The sequence below is a fragment of the Cuculus canorus genome, chromosome 1, assembly GCF_017976375.1.
Source record: "Cuculus canorus isolate bCucCan1 chromosome 1, bCucCan1.pri, whole genome shotgun sequence".
Lineage (NCBI taxonomy): Eukaryota > Metazoa > Chordata > Aves > Cuculiformes > Cuculidae > Cuculus > Cuculus canorus.
Window position 1 is genome coordinate 203596635 of NC_071401.1, and position 12351 is coordinate 203608985.

The 12351-nt window shown below is 42.1% G+C and overlaps 1 protein-coding gene across 2 annotated transcripts in view; it reads right to left on the reverse strand.

The window, feature by feature from the left end:
* Positions 1 to 6552: 6552 nt before the first annotated feature.
* The window catches only part of TAF3 (TATA-box binding protein associated factor 3), a 124249-nt gene continuing 118450 nt past the window's right edge, over positions 6553 to 12351 (reverse strand). The window contains exons 5-6 of one of the 2 annotated variants that reach the window (XM_054083313.1): positions 9407 to 9513; positions 6553 to 8650 (exon numbers count right to left, since the gene is read on the reverse strand). In XM_054083313.1, the coding sequence (XP_053939288.1) occupies positions 8536 to 8650; positions 9407 to 9513 (222 nt within the window). In that variant the 3' untranslated portion in view covers positions 6553 to 8535. The remainder of the gene's footprint in view (positions 8651 to 9406; positions 9514 to 12351) is intronic. The other variant, XM_009568938.2, reaches the window with a different exon arrangement.

A 12351-nucleotide genomic window follows, 5' to 3' on the forward strand; every position in this document is an offset into this window, starting at 1 on the left:
GATGTGGAAAAAGGACTTAAACTGCTGGAAAGGTGACAGAGAAGAGCTGAAGCTTTGCCATCAGCAATATGGATCGTGTAAGAACTACTTATTCCTTCTGTGCTTTTGTTACCACAAAAAATAAAGAGGATAAAAGGTGCCACAAGGTCCTGAGCATTGTTTTTGCCATGTAGCCATACTACCTTGCCTGCCGTGAATGGAAGACTGAATACACTTCAGATTTGCTCCTTTGAAGGCATATTTGCTTTAGCAGCTGCTAATCTAGGGGCCACACAGAAAGGACAAATTTGCATCAGTTGTCTTCAGAGTGCTGCTCCTAATTACATTTCTATTGTCTATGGCTTGGACACATGCTTGCTTGAAAAGTATATTTATTGTCTTCAAAATAGCTAAATAGTCATCTTAAAGACATCTGAATTGGAATCACGGTGGCCTGGGAGCTCAGGGCACAGGTCATGTTGTCAAATCCTGCAGAGCACAGAAACATGAGATGCAGAGAATCAAATGGAGCAGGATTAGCTTCCAAGGGAGTTGGTAGGCAGAAGATGTTTTCCAGACTCTAAGGGACATAAGGATTTTGCAAATTAGATTTCCAGTGGTCTGAGTAAAATGAGTAGAGTGTTGATAAAGGTTAAGCAGATGCACCGCGATGGCTGCTCGAGCTCATGGCTTTGCCATATTTGCTATGAAACCCTCAGGTAAACTTAAAAAATATCCCAGACAGCACATACACGTGACACCTGAATGTTAGGGTCAGTGAACCTGAAAGACATTTCTCCACTGCAAACTGTCCACCAAGCCTGAGCGTCTCAAAGAGACTCTTGCTCAACACTTTGGGAAGGTCATAGCTATATTGCGTAGGTCATGGTTATATCTAGTGGGATATCGCAGAGAGGCTGGAACAAGATGACCTTTAAAGTCCCTTCCAACCCAAACTATTCTAATGATTCTATATTCCCTAAACATCATGTCATATATTATCCACAACACCTTCAGTGGGATCCTCAGCATTAAGTTGCTCGACAACCTTGCTTTGGGAATTTTTTTTGTCAGATCGAAGCAATCCTGAAAGCAAATGTGTGGCATTTAGCCAGTGGCAGCAAGGAGGGCTGGAGGGATGTGCTTCCTCCTGAGATGTGGCACTACAAATCCAGCCTTTTAGAAAGCAGGTGGCACTAAGAGTCAATGTTTGGGCTGGGTTACTAGATACTGAGGCCAACTATCTAATATTTTGGGCTGGATTTTGGGCTTGTCTGAGCTTCTGCCTAGTATACTTTGCAGATAGTATCGAGAGCAACAGCATCCCTTCATTCTCAACATCTCAATGCATTTCAGCTCTAAGCACTAACTCAGACATTTCACAGCCCCCAAAGCCCACAGAAAGCAGATGTTGTAAGAATTACGAGATGTCCCCAAAGTAATTTTAAGCAAGAAGCTGTTTCTCAGATAAATCCCACTAGATATCCCTGGAACTAAAAAAGAGCCAATAGAAAAATAGTCTCAGTGTGAGCCCATTCTGGGTCCTTCCACAGAAAGATTCAAAACCAGAAAGTGAGAAGAGGGTTGAATTCATGTTGGAAAACTTGTTGGAAAAGGGTCAACCACCACCTCGAGTGCTGTGTGCAGTTTTGGGTGCCACAGTATAAAAAGTGTATAAAGCTACTGAGTGTGTCCAGAGGAGGACCATGAAGCTGGGGAAGGGTTTAGAGGGGAAGCTATATAAGAAGCAGATAAAGTCACTTGGCGCATTCATCCTGGAGAAGAGGAAACTGAGGGGAGAACTCATTGTGGTCTACAGCTTCTTCACAAGGGGAGAAGGAGGAGCGGGTGCTGATCTCTTCTCTCTGGCAACCAATGATAGGACCCAAGGGAATGGCAGGAAGATGTGACAGGGAAGGTTTAGGCTGGATATTAGAGAAAGGTTCTTCACCCAGAGGGTGGTGGAGCACTGGAATAGGCTCCCCAGGGAAGTAGTCACGGTGCTGAACCTGACAATATTCCAGAAGCATTTGAATATTTGAAACCAACACCATCAGACACGTGGTGTAAATGTTGGGGTTGTCCTGTGGAAGGACAGGGTTTGGACTTGATGATCCTTGTGGGATCCTTCCAACTCAGGACATTCTATGATTGTATGGTTCTCTGATAACTAAAACCTGCAAAGTCAAAGAGTCTGTCTAGTTCAGGAGTGCAGTAGATGGTTTCCAGCTCCCTACTTCAACAAAAACACAAGTGGAGAGAAAAGCTCCGTTGAGGAGCAAGTTCAAGAACAGACCTGGCACTGGCGGGGGTCCTAATAGTTCTGCAATATTATCCACCCCATATGAAGGGTACGATTCTAGTTATTTAACCCGTGGGAAGGTCTGGGCTGTCTTTGCAAGCTTCACATCAGACTGGGCCGAAGCAGAGCTGCCAGAGCAGGAAATATTATCCTCCTCCTGTGGATGGAAACTAGGACGTGTGCCAATCCCGCACCCAAATGCAGCAGTAAAGCCACGACAGAGCCTGGAACTATGTCCAACTTTCCCGATAACAAGACAGTATTTCTCCCGTTTAATATTTGCAATGGTTACCAGGTGGGCAACAAAACCTCTGAGCAGATGCGCGCCCTAAACACGACAATCCTTACAGCAATTATTGGAAAAGTGCTGTAAATGACATCTCAATTAAAAAGAAACAACTGCACACTATTCCCTGCCCCTGTTCCTTAATTTGTTTCTGTGTAAGGAAAAAAAGAAGTTTTTTTTTTAAAAATTTGGAGGCCAAGTCTAAGAAATCCACAGTAAATAGTGCCCAGCCTAGGGCTGAGCCAGGAGGGATCAGCTTGAAGAAAGGAGACTGAAGGTCTCCTGCACGCAGCTAAGCAGCAGCAGTGCTGGAGGCCCTGGGTGACACCAAGGTAGTGGGATGGTGACACGCCATCACACTTGTCATTAGTCCCACACGAAGCAAACGACAGGTGCAGTAAATTGTCAAAACCACACTGGCTTAGGGAAGAATTGACAGGCAAGGCTTTCTTATTGATAAATCAAATTCCTTCTCGTGACAGGTGATGAAACCTAAATTTTTGAAAATGTGTTTAAGTCTCTTTCTCCCTCATCCCTTCATTTGTGCAATAAAATAATTATTTTCTGCTTGGTTTTATAAATCTGTTTCAAAATCCTTATGGGAATATTCACATCAAGAACACAACCAGGAGTTGTGTATTCATTAGAGCTGTCTTCCTCCTTGTGTTTTAAAAAATAAGCGGAAGATCTTCCAGGTATCCTGGGTTTACTTGACATTCTTCTTTTGAAACAGCTTCCTTGGTCATAGCTTGAGGCAGGAAAACTCCATCAGATCTCAACTATCAGCACCTGCTCAGTGCCACCACATTTGCTAGCAAGTCTCCATCTGTGTGAGGCACTCAACAGCAGCCAAGATCCTGTGGTTTTGGCATTGGCCACCAGAAACCTGAGTTAAGGGTCAGGGTCTCTGGAGCAAACAAGAACTGGAAGGAAAATTATATGGGAGACTTCCAAGGGAGAGTGGGTGAGGGTGTCAGAGTGGTCTTGTAGCCCCCAGCTCTCCTCCTCTCACCCTGCGGAGATCATCACAGGATTTAAAGTCCTGCCACAAAAAGTCACTCCACAAGCATGAAGAGCTACATCTTAGAACCATAGAATTGTGGAATGGTTTGGGTTGGAAGAGACCTTTAAAGGTCATCTGGTCCATCCCCCCTGCAGTGTGCAAGGGCATCTTCAATGAGATCAGGTTGCTCAGAGCCCTATCCAACCTGACCATGAATGTTTCCAGGGCTGAGGCATCTTCCACCTCCCTGGGCAACCCGTGCCAGTGTTTCACCATCCTCATCGCAAAAAATGTTTTCCTTCTGTCTGGTGTGAAGCTTCTCTCTTTTAAACTGTTACCCCTTGTATTATGGCTACAGGCTCTATTAAAAAGTCTGTCCCCTCTTCACCTCACATAAACCTTAAAAATGCTGAAACAGCACCTTCGAGGGAAAAAGCACGCCGGGATCAGCTACCATCGCTCACGTTTAAGGGTTTCTGCTCACACCATCCAGGTATGAGCTGTTTGCCGGCTGTAAATCTCCCGTTACAGCCTCCCCTGCTGTACAGCACACATGGATTAATACCAGCTTTCTACTTTTTAGGTTATAGCTGATCCGAGAGTCCCCAGAAGAAAGGGAGAGTTTCCTAAGTAGCATGACTGACAAGACTGCGAAGAGGGAGTTTATTCAGAGCATTATCTAATTCATTCTCTGGCAAAGGAAACTCATCTACTTTGGAGACTTAAAACTTCTAAAGAAAACTGCTATGATCTAAAGAGATTGGCCATAAAACTATTTGTATTGAAAACTTAGCCAGCATGCCTTTAGTGAACTTCATTCATTAACATTCTTCCTGGCAAGGTTTCCATATCTCAGCGTTCATTTTATACTTTAATTTGGTTAGTAGGTCTTTGTTTAATCGTCCTATTGAAAGGAGAACAAAGAAGGTTTAGGTGATACAGAGAAGTAATACACTATATTTTATCTCTGGAAAGCCCAGACAAAGTCAGCAAGCTCTGATACCCTCTGATTCGTGTTTTTTTTTTATTCCCTTTCTCTTCCAGGACATTTGGAATCACAAATCAGTTTCAGAGCATAAAGATCCTCACTGTACTTAGCTGCGGACACCTTCAGAAGAGAAACACCTTGTCAAGCAGAGAAATGATGCTTTGAGCATGACATACAGCCCCAAAGGAAGATTATCTCAGGAAAAGTGCATCCTTATTACTCCAAGGATGGATGCTGTGCATTTATATCTCTGCCCTCTAATAAAAATCAGTAGTCAAGATAATTTTTTCTATTTCTGAGCTTTGTGCTTACCATTTCGATATTAAAGTCCTGGAATTTTCTGGGCACAAGACTCATTAAAAAGTCGCAATTTTGCCTAATAACTAAAACGCTTTGCAGCGAGCGCCCAGCACTGCCCTTTTCCCCAGCGACCTGCAGGCAGTGGCTGCCCTAAAGGAGGATTTACAGAATAAAAATGGATAAAAAACCACGTCTTGTTTCACAATTAATGGAGCTGCTCCCCAGCCCCACAGTCGTCCGCACGAGCAGGCAGCTCCTGGGCTGGCGTAAACTGACACAGCTTCAACTGACTCCCAACTGACTCCAGATAATAATCTGGCCCCAGAGTAAAGGCAGGATACAACAAGCTTTTCTCACGGAATAGCTTTTACACTCTTTTTCTTGAATATTTGCTACCAAGAGTCACTGTAACGCTTAAATCCACTATGTATGGTGCATCAATAAAGGGGGGAAAATTTTGTCCTCTCTTTATACCACGGAGAGATGGAGAGTTGTCTTCTCCCCACTGAAAATTCTTCAGTTCTTTACTTTCCAAACTCTTAACCAGTTCTGCTTCATCTAGCCATGGAAATAGATGTTTTCCAGAGGCAGTGCTCACAACTGACTTTCCTCTTGGATGAAGATGCTCTCTGAAGCAGGAAAATGATTCAGACACCGATGGGAGTGCCATGACATCTAATCAGCAAACCAACCTGCAACTCAGCTGCTGTGCCCTCTTCCCATGGACAATGATGTCCAACCCTTCGATCATCAAAGGATTCAGAAGAACACAAATGCCCAGCTGTAAAATCAAGCAGGAAATCAATGGAGCAGCCCTAATTCTGGCAGTTTATGGAGAAGAAACACAACCTGTGAAGTGGCCTCCCAATACCTGAAGGGGGCCTACAAGAAAGCTGAGGAAGGACTTTTTCCAAGGGCATGGAGTGATAGGATGAGGGGGAATGCCTTTAAATTAGAAGGGGGAAGATTTAGATTAGACATAAGGAGGAATTTCTTCACAATGAGGGCAGTGAGGCATTGGCACAGGTTGCCCAGGGAAGCTGTGGATGCCCTCTCTACGGAAGTGTTCAAGGCCAGGTTGGTTGGGGCCTTGAGCAGCCTGGTCTAGTGGGACGTGTCCCTGCGCATCACAGGGGTGTTGGAACTGGATTATCTTTAAGGTCCCTTCCAACCTAAACCATTCGATGATTCTATGAAGTCATAGCAGCAAATACAACCATCTGGGGAAGCAGCTGAGTTTGCTCTGCAGTGGGTGGTACGAGGGGCTGTAAGGAAGGTCCAAACAGCTACTCAGGGAGTAACTATTTTTGGAAGCTGGTTATTCTTTTATACCACTGATTCCTGATACACACCAGCGTAAGTGAAAGGCAAGGCAGCTCTGCATGGCTACGGACCAAGGCTGGCTTCAAACTGATGACCCGGAGGTGAAGGGCCCCTTCTCCCGTTACTAATCCCATCAGCCACACAAGCCTCCTGAAAATGATGCTTTGGTTTTATTACCACAGGGGTCATTTATAAAATCATAAAACCCAGGGCAGGAAACCAACCCAGCGGCAGCAATGCACAAGCATGCATAGAAATAGATGAACGGCCGTCGAAATGGCAAAGTTCAGCCCTCCCAGGGCACCCTGAATAATTTACTTGATTAAATGTGAGAAGTTCTGATTAACGGAGTGCAGGAGGAAATGGATAAACAACTTACCAAAAGCTAGTTCTTTATTATTGCAACCAGAAATGACCAAAGACTGCATTTCATATGTCTGCATATTACACATGGAGAAAAATCCCAAGAATCAGGTTTGCAACATCCAACAATTCTAAATAAAATAAAAACAAATCAAACCAAAGAACTTTCTTGGCTGGTAATTAGCAGGGACGGAATATAAATGAGGTGGTATCAAACAAAGAAGGTAACAGTGCAATTTTAATAAACCAATTTCATCCATATCGCCACTGATTTGCAATTTAACAGTTCTATCAGCAAAGCCTCATTTCCTTAACTAGACCAGTACTTTTAAAAACATGACTAATTCATGCTCATTAATATCAATTTGGATGCGTTTAAAAAATAGCTCTTAATATCTGCGCAACAGGTTAAAGGGCCATATGCTCAAACATCAGATGCTTCTCACTGTACGGTTTAAAGTAGAAATATCTTCAAATTAACCCACAAGTTCTAAGAACACTTCGGAAACAAAAGGTATATTTAGTTTTTTTTCCCAGATTTATTCTTATATTTTATTTAGCTCTGAGACCTATTGCATTGTAATATCTAATACTGTCTGGATTGGTTTTTTAATGTGCAATTTCCTCCCTCATTTTCAAATTTCAGTTCAGTTTGTATTGACTTTATTGGTCTTTCCAAGGAGGACACATAAAGTAGAGTAATGCATCTTCTGCATAATGCCATTCTGTATCTCCTCCATCTAAACATGAGCCTGATCGTTTGGGGAAACTCACTGCCACTTGTCAAATAAAAAGGAAAGAGGAAAAAAGCTCAGCTACAGATGAACACACTGTAGCGACCATTAAAAGTGCAGAGCCTCCTCACCTGAGCTCTCAATTCAGCATTTAAGCACGTGTGGGAACAGTCTCCTTGAAGGCAATAGGATTACTCACTTCTTAAGAAGTTACCACATGTTTAAGTATTTGAATCAAGGCCTAATTACGGTGCTGCCCGACTCCTCGTGTGCGCACCGCTGGGGCAGATCTCGCCAAGCCCTTAAAGCCATAAGGACAGGCGTGTGTCGCACAGGCTTTTAATAGCTGCTAGGTTTGTATTCTCAGGCAAATGAAAACAAAAATCCTCAAGCCCTAAAAAATAATTAAAAAAAAAAAGTACTTTATAAATATCAGGTATTTACACGTGTGAAAATCTTTTAATGGGAAGTGTTTTTACACACCAATGAAATGTACAAGCAATGGAAAGGTATGTTGACAAAGACTAAAAAAAAACCAAAGTATAAAATATATTACAGGTCCACCAAAATAAATTCACACGGAAGAAAAAACTGACACAATAGAAACTTTTTTTTTAAAAAATAGAAGATATATCACAAAAGCTCGAATGTGTTTATTTTATGTTAGTACTAAAAATCAAGGAAAAAAGCTTCATATAATCTCATCACAAAAATATTTACCAGCCACTTTTTATTTCCACATTATGATTATCTGGCTCAGCAGAAGTAGAGGCTGAACTGTATCCAGACTACAGAAAACATTCCAGAAGGTCTCCTCAGTTTACAACTTACTGCAATTTACATTTTCTCCTCCTCTCGGCACCTTACTGCAAAGGTTCACGAGGGACTAATAACAAATTGAGAAAGAATAGGACAGATATTTGTATTTACAACATTCATCTTTGTGGCTGCCGAGCCACAGGAGCAGGAGCGGTACCATGAACTACCGAAATCTTCATATCACTTTGTGCAAATTTCCCTCAGTAGGTGAAAGACAGCATCAGAATGTACCCAAATCCAATCCCCTGGGCTCGGACAGTCTGTGAAACGCAACAGCCCCCGACGGAGAGCATCTCCTCGCCACTGATTCACTCCAGAGTCATCACCCAAACGGCCGGTGATGGAGGGTGAGACATGAGCAGGCTGTATTCCCCCTGCAACTGAGTCAGGGCAGGAGGTGCCGCGGCGACTGCACAACTTCGATCCTCTGCAAAGTCTTCAGTGTGCCCTGTGTTTCCTCTTCTTGTGTTTTTTATCTTTCTTTTTGTTGGCACACTTGGAGCAGAACCACTGCATCTCTTCTGGGGGTGCAGTCGTAATCCCGACACAAGGCCTGTGAAGGACAGGAAAATATAGTATTGTCTCCACGGAATAATGGCACTTTTCGTTTTTCAGCCAAAGAAATGAATCTTTTCAGTGGGAGACAGGATCTGGCCTTCAAATTAATACAGCAATTATATTATCATTATCTTAATGAATATAATGATTGAACAGAAACCTAAAAAATGCTTGCTTTGAAACAAAAAAAAATATATCGAAAGGACACACAGATAAGAAATCTTATTTTAATAGAAAATATGACTGCAATTCCAGGTATAATAGGCTAGATTTAAAGTAATTTCAAATGCTTCCTTAACGTATCTGCAAAAAACCTTATGATTTTACGTAGCTGTTTAAGAAAACGCCTAAAAAGTGATTAATTCCCTCTAACTCTTTTGTAAGAGCTGACATTTATATTACTGTTCGCACAATGCTTCATAATTTGAAATGTCTCTCTGTATACACTATGCTCATAATCCTGTAGTTCTCACAAAATTACCGGAATCAGCAATATTTGCCAGCAGTTTCCAAAACAACTGTTATCACCAACGCTCATTAATTAAAAAGTAACTCTCCTTCACCGCTTAAAATCTGCTTTTTCAAATTCCACAGAAACAGAGATAAAAATATCTTCCAGATTATTAAATTGGACACAGCAAAGCCATTCAAATATTCCCAGCATTATGAACCATAAAAAACAAAGAGGTTTTAATAACATAACCCCAATCTGCCAGGGAATGGCAGAACAGGATGGATGAGAGCAACTTACCAGTGATACCAATCATCGCAGTCATCACAACCTATCATTGGACTGCCATCATCTGGCTTGTTACAGCCAGGACAGATCCAGATCTGGTTACCCCACTCGTCTCGGATCTGGTGCAACAAAAAGGAAAGTTAGCTGGTTTTCAGGGCCGAGCAGGCAGCAAAATTGACATTATTTTTTAAAAACACAAGTTTCCTGCTTATCCGATAAAGCTATTCAGCTGTTGGCTACGAATTCTCTGATCATAACTACTCAGCATTACATTTTAATTGATTTTCCTAAACTGTACATGACGACAAAAGCATCAGTTTTTCTGTATCGTCCTGTAAACCAGTAAAGCCAGTTATACCACTGACCTCAGCGCAGACATTCACATATAGCAGTCAGGGCTTAAGGACACAATTCCTTCTCTGTCTATACTATCGCGACTTTTTAAATTCTAGCCTGTTAACAGCAAGAACGAGCCACGGCACCCTCTGCGTAAGATAACAGGCTCATATGCATGTAAAATATACAGTGCCATGTGTATATATTGCCGTATTACTTATTAGCCAAAGTCTTCAACTTCAACTAGCTGATAAGATCAGGATATAAAAAAAGTTGTTACTGAGTAACTTTCCATTCCCCTTATGACATTTATGTCGCAGTACAATTTACTAAAGGGTAAATGAAACTAGAGAGGCAGATCATTTACAGTATTAGGTAGCTGCCTACTGGATTTACCATATTCAGAGCTTTATGATTTTTGTTTTAAATGTTTATATCTTGCTAGGTCCATTATTTGTATTTTTAAATTTCAAGTGGTTTCTTTAACTGTTCTTTGGTAAAAATGCACATACAAAATGTCATGAAATCCACCCAAAGAAGTGCAAATACCAATATAAAGTACAAAATGTCTAGGGTATTACCGTGATCTTGTCATTACTTTACGAAGATTTGCACATTATCACCAAATCTCAAAACCATAAACTGGTTTGTTTTCAGCTTTTGTGCATTAGTGCATTTACACATACCTAAGGCAATAACTTTTTGCTATCTCTACAGCTTACAGAAATTATATTAAGAAGTAGTATATGAAAAACCTCAAATGGCCTCCCCCCGCCTCAAAAAAGCTACTCCATGGTGGTTTGTACATCTTGCACCACTTCCCAAAAAATCAATAGGAATGTACCAGAGCTGCAACCAACACATCCCTCTTGACTGACTCCTCTTAAAGCCCTCATTTTTTTTTTTAATGGGAATTTTAAACTTGAAAATACAATGTCCAGCTATACAAAGCATGGAACAATCCCCTTCCCAACAGTGAAATGGTGTAGGCAACATCATAAACTGAACTCGGTTTTAAAGCCGACTGATTGCAACAATCATTCCTATTTATGCGTCTGATCTTGCATCTTAAAGTCATTTTAAGTTGGTAGAGAAGCATCTGCTCTGCAGGTAAATCGCCTGCGCTTGGTGTGAAAAGGTCTGTAGTCCTTTCTGCGGGATAATCCTGTTGGGGAAGGAGGAGACGCTGCACCATGCTGCCGCAGAGAAGCAATGCTGTGGGTTGTCAGGCTGACAGCTACAGCCCTGTACAACCTGCTTGAGCAGTCAGGCCCCATCCTCCGGCACAGGCACCGGTGTTCGGCACGCACCTCATCCACGGTGCTGCCTAGTTTAGGCACTGGCATTGCCAGGGTTAGGCAGCACTGCCTGATGTTGCCCCAGCAGATGACAGACATCCTAAATTTTCCAAATGTGGGTTTTCAGGGAAGGTGTCTGTCTGCAGAACACCTGCCTCAGGCTTTCAGGGGCTGGAGAGGGACAGGGTGGTCTCTAATCACTGGAACTTCTGCCTGTTTGTTAAACAAGAAACTGGTCTGCTGGGTGAGGATGTTAAACATATTGCATCATTTCTCATTCCTTAATGAGCCAAGGGTCATGGAAGGAGGGATTGCTGGATGCTATTTTAGTACAAACCGCTGAGAGTTAATGATCACAGCACACTTACTGAGATGCTATCCTACAGGGAGATCCCACATCGTATCTTTTAGTTTAAACTGTAAGATCACCCTCCCGTCCTCCCCTGCAGAAGGGAGTTCCACATCTCTTGTCACACTGGCTCCAATCTTATCTCTAGATGAGCTTTCCCGTGCGACCTGGAGAAAGCCATTTCATCATTCTGTGTCTTGGATTCCCTTTGTACAAGTGGCTAATAGTTATTAACTATTCCCTTCTTCCTCATTCGCCTTCTCAGCTTTTTGACTTAAAATATCTCACATCAGGACTCTCTCTGCCTGTGCACACAGTTGGACTCTAATGCATTAAAGCCCTGGTTTCAACTATAGTGCTGAAGAAAGAAAGAAGGAATCTGGAGCCTATGTGTCCTGCAAATTCTCCATAAAGTGCTAAGTGTTACCACCAGAAGAAACCTAGGAAGAGTGTTAGGTTTTCCTTCATTCAACTAAAATAATCTCTAAGTTATTTGCTTTTAATGCTTACTGAGACAAATGGGATGTCATACAGTGTTTTGGAAATGTTTGTCCCTTGGAGTGAATTTCCAGGCTTCTGGGAACTACTGTAGTACCTAAGAGTGACAATGCATTTACACCTGTGATGGAGAAGGCGAGGTTGTATATCCCACACCCTAAAGATATGCACAGCCTATGTGCAGTCATCTAGTGTTGTAACCAGCTAGAGAGTGAAATGTAGCAGCTCTTTAAATAGAGACCAGTAACATGATCCAACAGTTTGAGTCTAGCAGTGAAGAGCACCTTTTCCATTAGAAACGGCAGGGTAGATTTACACTAGGAATCATTATGAAAAAGAATTAAAAAAAAAGAAGAGAAAAATTATGCACAGGTTGCAATTAAAGCATAGGAAAGTCTGTAATAAAAACAAGTTTCAGGTGTTTTAAATGGTAAGACTTTCGAACTGCCAGCCACTACAGATAAGCAAGGTGTCAC